Source organism: Haliaeetus leucocephalus, unplaced genomic scaffold (assembly GCF_000737465.1).
Source record: "Haliaeetus leucocephalus isolate CR32 unplaced genomic scaffold, Haliaeetus_leucocephalus-4.0 Scaffold849, whole genome shotgun sequence".
Taxonomy (NCBI): domain Eukaryota; kingdom Metazoa; phylum Chordata; class Aves; order Accipitriformes; family Accipitridae; genus Haliaeetus; species Haliaeetus leucocephalus.
Genome location: NW_010973285.1, coordinates 2,277,240 through 2,287,835, shown reverse-complemented (window position 1 = coordinate 2,287,835; position 10,596 = coordinate 2,277,240). Strand labels below are relative to the sequence as shown.

General features: G+C 33.8%; 1 protein-coding gene across 3 annotated transcripts in view; it reads right to left on the bottom strand.

Moving 5' to 3' along the window:
- Positions 1–4,893: 4,893 nt before the first annotated feature.
- TNPO1 (transportin 1) overlaps positions 4,894–10,596 on the bottom strand; it is an 83,054-nt gene continuing 77,351 nt past the window's right edge. For all 3 annotated transcript variants that reach the window (XM_010582795.1, XM_010582796.1, XM_010582794.1), the window contains 2 exons: positions 9,890–10,032; positions 4,894–8,350 (listed from right to left, as the gene is read on the bottom strand). In XM_010582795.1, coding sequence (XP_010581097.1) covers positions 9,925–10,032 — 108 coding nt within the window. In that variant the 3' untranslated portion in view covers positions 4,894–8,350; positions 9,890–9,924. The remainder of the gene's footprint in view (positions 8,351–9,889; positions 10,033–10,596) is intronic.

The following is a 10,596-nucleotide window of genomic DNA, read 5'->3' as shown; positions in this document are numbered from 1 at the left end:
ACACAGATGAGTGAATGCTTGCAACAAACAAGAGCTGTGGTCTAAGGTTCCAGCTAGCTTCCATCTGGTTTTGGCCCCAAACTGACAACAGTTTCAGTATGCAAGGCCTTCAATAAGGAGGATGAGGATAAGCAAAACTAAAATTAGCTACATCTTCCTATGGCAGAATACTGGAGAAAGTGATGCAACTATCTCACTCCCTTATGCTAAGGTATGCAAAGAATTAAAGAAAATGAATACTTGAATTCTTTGTCATGTGATTTGCCTGTTCTTCCAAAGTATTTCCAAAACTAAAAGGTGCACATATTTACACACCTGGGATTATTTTGGACATGGTTTCAAAATGTTTATTTGAGCATGTACATTTCAGAATGAAAAATGTATATGCAAGGCAATGAACATCAACATGCTAAGGAGAAAAAAAACGCACCATGTAAGATGACTCAAAATTTCATTTTGAGATAATGATTAAGTTAAAGACACTGAAAGATGCCTTGTGTCAAGATCCAGTTCTGGGAAGAAAAATACCACCTCAGAATTTAGTTGTAAAACAGTTTGCATTTTTTGGGGTTGTTTTTAGTGTTAAAGCAAATCCCTCTTTTTTTCTCTTTTTTCTTTTTTTTTTAAATGGTTTCATTCACTGTGTTTCAGTTTTCAAACTACAGAACCCTTCAGTTTCTGTATCTGCAAGCCACAGAATCCCCTCAACAACATGAATGTAAGCTGAAAGATAGCTTGAGAAAACTGCAAATTAAATGTGCCCTACATGTAATGACATTCCTTGACAATCATTTCAAGCTAAAAGGACTGGCAAATTAACATTGGTTCTCATTGTGTAAAGTCCTTTATCAGAGGAACGAAATTCTCCTTGGCATTTGTATTAAACAGTGGGGGTGCACAGAGAAATAAAGGAAAATTAAAGAATATTGATACCAGTTACAGTAATACTGCAGTAGTTATACATCCAAATTAACCTGCATGCTATAAACACAGGGGAAGACTTTAAATTCCCCTGTATATTTAATAAGAGGAAATTTATGACTATCAATTTTGCCAAGGGGCAATAAGAAAAGGAAAAATTAGTAAAGAAAATAAAACAGTTTGACATGTTTAATTTCCATATTTTAAATATAAATTAAGATTTGACGAAAATTATTTATACTTGAAGCTACAAAATAAATACCTCAATTTTCAAATTTACGATTCAAATGGAAGTCTGGCAAAAAAGAATCTGTGTCATAAAAACCCTGAAAAAATACAATTAAAAAATAATTCCTTACATGCCATCACTTACACATATATGCATTAATACATGTGCAGCATAATTGCATCTGTTTCCCTTAAAAAGTGGACTGATTATTGGAAATAACCTCACTTTAATTCTGCCATTATTCAGATTAACATTTGGGTGTCTTTTGGGAGGTTTTGGTGGTATATACTGCTCACTTTATGCAAAACGAAGGTAAATGCCTCTGAAAGAAATGTACTTTACATATTATCAATTTATACAAGCAGCATGTTTCATTGTGAGTCATTCTGGGATAACAAAAGCTACCAACATCTACTCTATGAGCACTTAACATACACAAATTTTTACACAAATTTTTACACACACAATATTCCTACTGAAATGCTTTTTCATTCAAGTACATCTTTAAATTAGATGCAATTTATTTTTTTAAAAAGAAACAGCATGATGTACATTGAAAGTACGATCCTTTGCACTATTGCAATCTGACCACAAACTTAGTCACAACATTCATTTCATGTATTCAAAATGCTAGTACTTTACTCATCTTGTTTGTATATACAGGTAGTAATTAACCTCAGACTCAAAATTAGAGGCCACAGCTTAAGATCAGGCTCTAAGCTGATAGTAGCAGACTTGAACAACACATGTGACTGACAGCAGGATGTTCTCTCATAGGTACCCCACAACATCAGGGGAGTGGGGAGGCCTATCTGAAAGAAAACAAAACTTTCCCCCCATCCTCTCCCACACAGCCACTGGTGCGCTCAGCCTACAGGAACTGACCTCTCTGCTAATCGACTTGGTCTCTACGCACCTACAGTGCTGTCAACAGCTATTCCATGGCCTTCTCCTCCTTCTGGAGGCAGAAATCCAAGTCCTTTGTTAAGCAGACTTTCAGCTGAGTATGCAGCAATTAATTTCTACTATAAATTTTATTATAGTAAGTAGTTATATCATAATGCATTTTACTGAATTTAATCATTACACTATAGAAGCTATCTGTGCTAGACATATGTAATTGTCTAAATTGTCTACATGCTATCGACCAACATAAAATGTTCAAATCAACATGGGTGGATTTTGTCCAGTTACTACTGTTAGTTTCATACTTTCATTTTAGACACTCCTGTATCAGGAAGTTATATAAATGGAAAGACAGATCTTTAAATAGTTTGTATTATCACAATCCCATAAAAGCTAGATAAAATTAGACTAAGACCACTGCAAGTTTTCATTCAAGATCTTGAATAATTCTAATTTATTTCTAGTTTACTCCTTTTTTTTTATTCACATTACTGATAGCACAAGCAATGAGAATGATTCTCCCCCCCCCCCCCTTTTGCCATTTGGTCAGACTTAGCAAGCATTAGCTGTTTCAAACAAAAATGCAAAGTACCATTTCTCAGTAGTAAAGCAGTTACCAGTTATCACCCAACAGGCATTAATTTCAGTTCACATAAACGTCCTATTTCTACTTTGATCTGTCCTCAAGCAGCACGAAGCATCTAAACTGAACTGACCTTAACCTATCCAAAGATCATTTTCTTTCGGATAAAATGAAAATCCTTATTCAAGAGACTCCAGAACTTACATATGTGAACCAGAAGAGTGCACTACTGGGTCAGGCAAAACATAAGTTGAACATGAAATTTTAATCTTTCATTAAAAATTGGAATGCAACATCTATATTTAAACAACTTTATTAACATAGTCAAGCAGTGATTAACATTCACATCTATTATGTCACATCATACAAATGTAAATACAAAATTACTACAGTACAATATATATTCTCTGCATGATCCAAAATATTTGGTGGCCCCAAAAACTCTTTAAAATTCAGCAGCTTATCAAAAATTAAAACCATATTCTATTTAAAATGAAGTTCTGTTAGCACATAGGCAGACTTCAAGAAATATCACTCAATTTAGTACAGTTTGAGAGGTTGCAGGAGGATATGTTTGAAGGAAACATTCCAACATTGTGGCAGATACAGAAACATCAGATTTAAAGCTTTCAAGCAAAACTCATACAACCTAAGTTGTCAGCAGAAAGATCCAGTCATCTTTCATGTCAAACTATTTCGTATATGGCATCCAATTTAAAATTTTAGAAGCATCTAGTATTAGTAAGTCAGACAATGTACAACATAACTACCTATCTCTTACCATGAAAAAAGATATTACACTAGAGATTTCAACAGCCAAATGAACCTGCTTATACCAATCTTTTTTTCTAATCACTGTCCTTGCAAAAACCACCCAGGCCTTCTCAATTTTGTTGCTCACCCAAAGTAAGGAAATAGATACCGAAGGCAAAAAAGTAGCACAACAGAACTAGCTTATAGAAAAATGATGCTATACTGTAAGCGCTGAATTCTTCAAGATGTGGATTTGGCTTACTTAAAGTATACTGTAACACCGCACAGGGAATCATAGAGCCATTTTAAACTTCCCTCATATAAGTACATTCAAGTGAGTAAGCATCCTTATTACTTTAGCAGAATATACTTTACAAGGCAAGCAACAAGAGTACTCGCCTAAGTTTCCCATTTAAAATAATAATCTAAAACTGGCTTGCTCCAACCATTAAGTGCAAAAAGCAAGCATCAGTGGCAGACAAAAAACAGTTTCTGTTGGAGAAGAATACCTAGAAGACTGATGGATGCAAGTCATTCTGGAGAATGCATACGTGAGTGAAATACACAGCTACTGATCAAGCTTTATTTATTCAAAATGAGGTTACTGGATATACTTATGTAATATATAACAAATATGTATGCAAACTACATCAGCATCTATCTGAGATAACTGCAGGATGTTTTGCTGTTTCACTGTAGAGCTTAACCTTTATCTAAGATAAAAAGTTACTCTTTAGACCCTATATAGAAGCTTTATGCGACTATCATCCTCATGAAAGAGATAGTATTGAAGCAATTAGTGTTAAGTTGCAACTTCTTTCCTTGAAAAAATCTGAAACAAACAATTTCCAATATAATGTTGCATTTAAAGCATTTTTCAAGAAATATTTCAGTTGTTTGAGTATGGATGGATTCTCCCCAAGGGAAGAATGTTTTTGCACCTTATCTGTTAATACATTCAATATGAATAAAATAGGTGAAGCAAAAGTCATTATTGTCCCACAGTAGAAGGTTAATTTAGAGTAAGTTTAAGACAGAGGAGCTGCCTAAATGAAATACATAAACTAATATAATTAAGACACATTTTTACTAGCAGGTGTTCTGAACAAAAAGGGTACAAGAGTATTCACCTGAGATAAAGCTAGTATTTGAATATTTCTAAGTAGCAATGAGTTTCGCTTGAGGAGAGCCATTTGAAGTTTTAAAATATACATTTCACTATTATACAATATATGCAGTTTAAGTAATTAAGATTGATGCTAACATAAAAGTCCTAACAAAAAAAAAAAAAATCACAGTGTGTATCAATATTGTTAGTTACAAAATTTATGCTACTTCATAACTTTTAAAAATTATAATGATTATAAATTTTAAACCCATTCTTCTAAAAGTGACCTTTTGAGTACAAGCTTAAGGAGCAAAAAACTAAAGCATAAGAATTAGCTTATTACAATTTAAATATATACATATTCACTGATTTAGAAAATAATCAAGCTTTGGAAAAATTTACAAAATTGATTATTTTTGCTTGCACTGGTTAAAATCATGAACTATTCTAATCTTTTTCCCTAAATGAAATGAGCTGTTTCCTGAATGTGTAATGAAAAAATTTAGTATTGAATTTCACTTAAGACTAATTTAATAGCAATTTAGAACTGCCAAAAAGATGCATTTGTAAGGTTTTTAAATACACTTTCTGTTACCAACTTAGGTTGATCAGCAGCTTTTGTTCACTCTCAGAATCCTTCAAAAAGGGAAACTCAAAACAGGAAAAAGGCATATATAAAAACAGTAAACACTGACCTCCTGAGGTTCCTACAACAAAAATATTCAAGTAGAAAATCTACACCATTACTTAGCAGCGGCTATTTCTGTAGTTTAGCACACTAACAGCACTTTATTCAGTGTGTAAGGAGCAAATGAAGCCAGCCGTGCTTTTAGCATGCCAAGAGGCAGAAACACTGGAATGTAACAAAGACAAACTCACAATTCTACCAGTATAAACATTCAGTCAACATTCAAGAACTGTCAAGACTACACCACAAGAATTAAGATGCTTTTTATATATCCCATGATGCAATAATTGAATTATGTTAATGCTGATTCAGAACTTTTCTTACCTCACATTATACCCCAAATGGCTTCTGCAAATCTCTGTGCTATATTATGTGTTAGGAATATGGTTTACTTGCTTTAAAATATACCATGAGAGAACTTACTGATACAAAAGACTATTTTGTCAGTACTGTTTATTTCTGCCTTATTTTAATTATTTTCTTTGCTGTTATACCAGATCAGTTCACATCTGTACAAATACCTATTAAAATATGTATGTACAAAAGTGGCATTCTAAGCTAATCCAAGGTGAGGTGGAGTGGTTTTATTTGGTTAAAGGGGCTTTCTGAAATTTAAGAAGTTTAGTTAAATTCAGATTCTAGCAGTTATGCTACAGTATTATTTGGGTAGGTTTTCTATTCTACAAATTTTTTAATGTAATTTCTCTGAAACTCTTCCCTAATGTTCAAACACACTCAAAATCAAAGCAAGTTTAGGTCTAAAATAACCCCCCACCTTGCTAAATTAGAGGGTTTTTTTCCTTCCAGAATTTGGTTTTAAAGTGTTTTTAGTGACTATTACTAATTTACTTCAGAGCTATTAGCTAAGAAGGAATTTTGTATTTGCTACTAAAGCGATGTAATTTGAAAGCAAGTTATCACATGCAATTTTGACTAAATTGAATAAACACTATGTACTAGCATTACTGAATGTACTTCATACAGTACCTGTCCAAACTATTCTTCAGGCATAATCCATTAAAATTTGCAAAGCCAAAAAAAAGGGGGGTGGGGGGCATGTAAAACATGCATGTTATCATGCATTAAAAAAATTATCAAAACTCTTTGAACAGCATTTATAAGGTCACACTCACACAGCTCAAACTTCAGTGCAATGGCTAAATCATTCAACAGTCAAAGAACAGAACCATGCAAAGAAGAGCAAGTTCTTTTAAAAAAAAAAAAAAACCAAACAAAAAAACCCCCAAACTGTTATCCAGTATCCATTCTGCAACACAAAGGTGAGAAACTAAATCTACAAAAAGGCTGTTATGGCTTAATTTTGTTTTGCAGATTAATTATGCAGCACTTGAAAAATGGAAAGGTGTGGCTTCACCTCTGACCAGCAGAGTTAAAAATCTCTCCATTTTCCTATATCATCATGGGATACTCTTTAGGCAATCTAAATTATTAAAGACTTGCCACTTTCAGATGGACACAAGATCAAGTGTACCAGTTAGGATTTCACATTCACAGTACATAAGAAAATACACATGGAAGGAAAAGTAAAGGGTTAACTTAACAAGGATTTATTCACAGGAATACATGTAAGTAGAGAAAAAAAACACAACAGAAAAGCTAAACAAATGAAATGAAGAGGATCCAAACCAACTTTCACTCTGTAGCTTTAAACTTGCACCCTTGTGCATTTAACTACATCACAAAGGGCCACCAACATGCGCCGATACAGTGTAGATACCCTGCATTACATCCATTAACTTAAACATCTCTATAAGATCATGCTTTGAACAAAAAAGAAAGCATAGAAGGTAATATGTTGAATGGGAATAAACACAAATATAGCAATCATGTCATCAACTTCTACAATTGTCTTTACGTGCCAACTAACATTTATGCAGCCTTTAACGGGTCTTATCATGTAACTCATTTTTAGAGATTCTGATAAAATCACTAGTATATAACCATGCAGAAAGCACATCACACTGACAGCACAGAGGCAAATATTTTGCACAGCTATATCAGCTTTCCACATTGTGCAGGTTACACACAATACAATATCAATCTTATTCTTAACAGATCCTAAAAAGGTATTTCAAGGCCTAATTGTTAACTACAGTACTTTATATCTATAGTCTTAATAAAAATAAAATCCACAGAATCTGAAAAAGGAATTTTAAATGCAGGGCTATATTGAATTGGTAAACTGCAACACAAAACTGGCGCAACATAGGTAAATGTATACCAATTTCACTCTATGTGATGCAAGCATGCTACTTTCCCACTAATTTAAATGACTTCTGATCACTATGAGCCAGAACACATGCCTGAACCTTAAACTGCAGGTTAAGAATAATACCTTACTCTAGAAATTAAATCTAATGAAGTACAATAATCAAATCATATCCACTACTTTAATTCTTTTTTTAATGTAAAAATTAAATGTCAATCTTTCCTTTGAAGTGCCCCTCCCCTTACCCCAAAAATGAAAGGAGCGACTCATTTGGCAGCTTGCAGGTTGCTTCCTTTTGTCCAAGTTAACCTTTATTAATTTACGATGGGGTTTCTATATTGTACACTGCAAGTGCCTGCTCCTAATACAGACACAAGCTGCATTTTAACTGTACTAACTTCATTTGTGTAGTTCTTCATTAACATGCAAATACCTAGGAATCCCATCAAGCAGGATGAAATAATGTAGAAAACCCTTACTTAAAAAAAACATAAAAGAAAAAAGAAAGCCTTTTACTGTTTGTGACCCCCCATTCTTAGGTTTCCTCTATTGTGCGCAAAATAGTTTTCCTCTTTACGTATCCCTATGGTTCAATTATATGGTTCTTATTTTGGTACAATTCCCCACAATATTCCAGAATGTGCTGTTTTGTGACTAGATTCTTTTTTTTTTTTTCCTTTTTTTTTTTTTTTTTTCTTCTTCACATCCAGTGCAGAGTTGTAATAGGAGACAGATTTCCACCCACAAAGGCTCCAGATGTTAAAACATTTCCCAACATCGACTTAATACAGTGACGGCAACACCTCCCTCCCACCCCTCCCAGTAGGGTTGGGATTGTACTGTATTCCCTACTGGTTTACCCTTCCCCCCAGTAAAGGGTAACATTTTCCCTGGGTGCAGAGGCTCCCTCATAGTCTCCCAGACTGAAGGACCTGTAAAAGCAAAAGATAAAGGTATAATTAAATCTCACCTTGAACCTTAACTGACAGATCTGTGCATAAACAAAGAGCTTATTTGCCTTTTTAAGCAGTAGGTGCCAACTTTAATTTAAAAACAAATTTATTTCTAGATTCTCCCTTTTAAGTCTGTTAAGAAAAGATCCCATTTATATCAGTTAAATTATTATTCATGACAAGGTATGTTTTAAAGCTACATTGACAGTTCCACTGTTGTGGGTAAGCTTAGATTTAAGATAAAAGTAGTCCTATATATTCTAACAAGCTTTTCCATTTTTAGCACAAAATTATGAGGTAGTTATGACATTGAGAAAAAATATTAAACATACCTGCTACCGACCTAACAACTTCACTTTTACGCAGATTAAGCAAGATAACCATAGTGTGTCCTCAGTTCAAACTGAGAATAATAGCAAAATTTTATCACTTTGGATTCCTCTTCATTAGGAGAACACCCTTATGTCAGACCTAAAATGCCCTCATTGATAAATATGTAGATGTTTGAAATTGATTAATTTTTAATCTATTGTTCAGATGAAACATGTAATTAAAACAGGATTTCTTATGTCACTGCCTTTGAAAAAAATCTTAGGCTGACTTTTAAATAGTTGTCCATTCAACAATAAAACAGAATTGCATGATTCAATCCCCTAATTTCATTACAAAAATTCTACAGCAAGTTTCAAATTTATATAAAGATTGAATGAATAAACTTAATTCCTTTTTTCTGGGTAGTATAATCTCTTCACAGTATCACTACTTCACACATGGGAAATTTGCTTTATACAGTGTGCACAGATGGCATACCAAGCAAGGTGGTATAATAATGTAACTATTCTAGAATTTACTATCAGTGTTCTTTGCTAAAGTTGAATCATTCTCTGCACAGAACTGTAACAATTCTGAATTGGTGCACAAAATGGAACATAGCAATAATAAACACATCAGCCTCCCCAAAACATCAAGCTCTATGGTTACTGTAGAGTTACAGATTAGCATAACATCCTTTATTCAGTGTAAAGATCATCCAGTATGTGGTTAGGAGTATATTGGACTTCTCATGGCTAAAGTGTGATAACAAACTTGCTTTCCTACCCTAGAGGAACATTCCTGCTTAGACCACATCTGCCACCTACTAATTCATAAGACATAAGGGAGCCAGTATGATGGCTTGAGAATCATATTCATCACTTGGCTTATTACACTTGAACCAGCACTTTGTTATACCTACACTTCCAACCTTATCTTGATAAGCTACCGTGTGTATCATACACTCACTTTTTCTTTCTTTTTCTCTCTGTAAAAATAAAATAACGTCAGACAACTGCTTTTGCTACAGCTACCATCCTTAGGTATACTGTCATCCCTTTTTTTTCCCTTCTTACTGTAAGGAAACATATCATCCAGTGTATCTGAAAAATTCTGGTCTGATGAATTAATTATGTTTCATATAATACAAACAGGGAAGAAGTATGCTATACAGCTCTGTTTAGCAAGGAATATTTGTGTGCTTACCTCTAATTATGGGATTGCAGCTACAGTGCATGAGGTTAAACTCCATAGTAAGCTGCAAGGCGCTCTTTTAAGGGAAGAGGAAACTGGTCAGAGAAACGCCTCCAATTCTCATCCCCAAGTTGATTTTTAAATCCATGAAGAATCTACAAATGAGAGGGGGGAAGTTGAGATAATCACTAAACTGAGGATACGTTATTTACTAGCAACATATGCAGTAAGCCAGAAACTGCTGGATTGTACATCTGTCAATTTCAATTCTCTGATTTAATATCGAAATGCTACTAAGAAACAAAGGAAGTCTAGTAATGTCTTTCTTATCTGAAATGTTTTTTCTTTTAAGGGTGACATATTTCTTTTTTAAATGTGTAATATGTTGTGGGAAGAAAGCTGAGCCAAAACTGCAGCCAGCATTTGACAGAATGAATACCTGTCAATTTCTAGCACAAATACAAAAGCATCCTGCAAGAGCTCTGTTTTTTTCCATGGAACCTGTAAGACAACTGTCACTAAAAAGGAAGCTGTTAAAATATTTTGTGTTTTGAAAGAATAGGGATCCACAGTCAGTGGCAAAACACAGCAAAAGAGGAAAAAACAAAAATCTACGCATTTCAGTCTGGACATTCCGACATAATAAATTGACTCAAAACTGTGAAAATTAAATGATACTATCAAAAAGGTCTTAGAATGTTAGCTCTGAAAACAGCAGG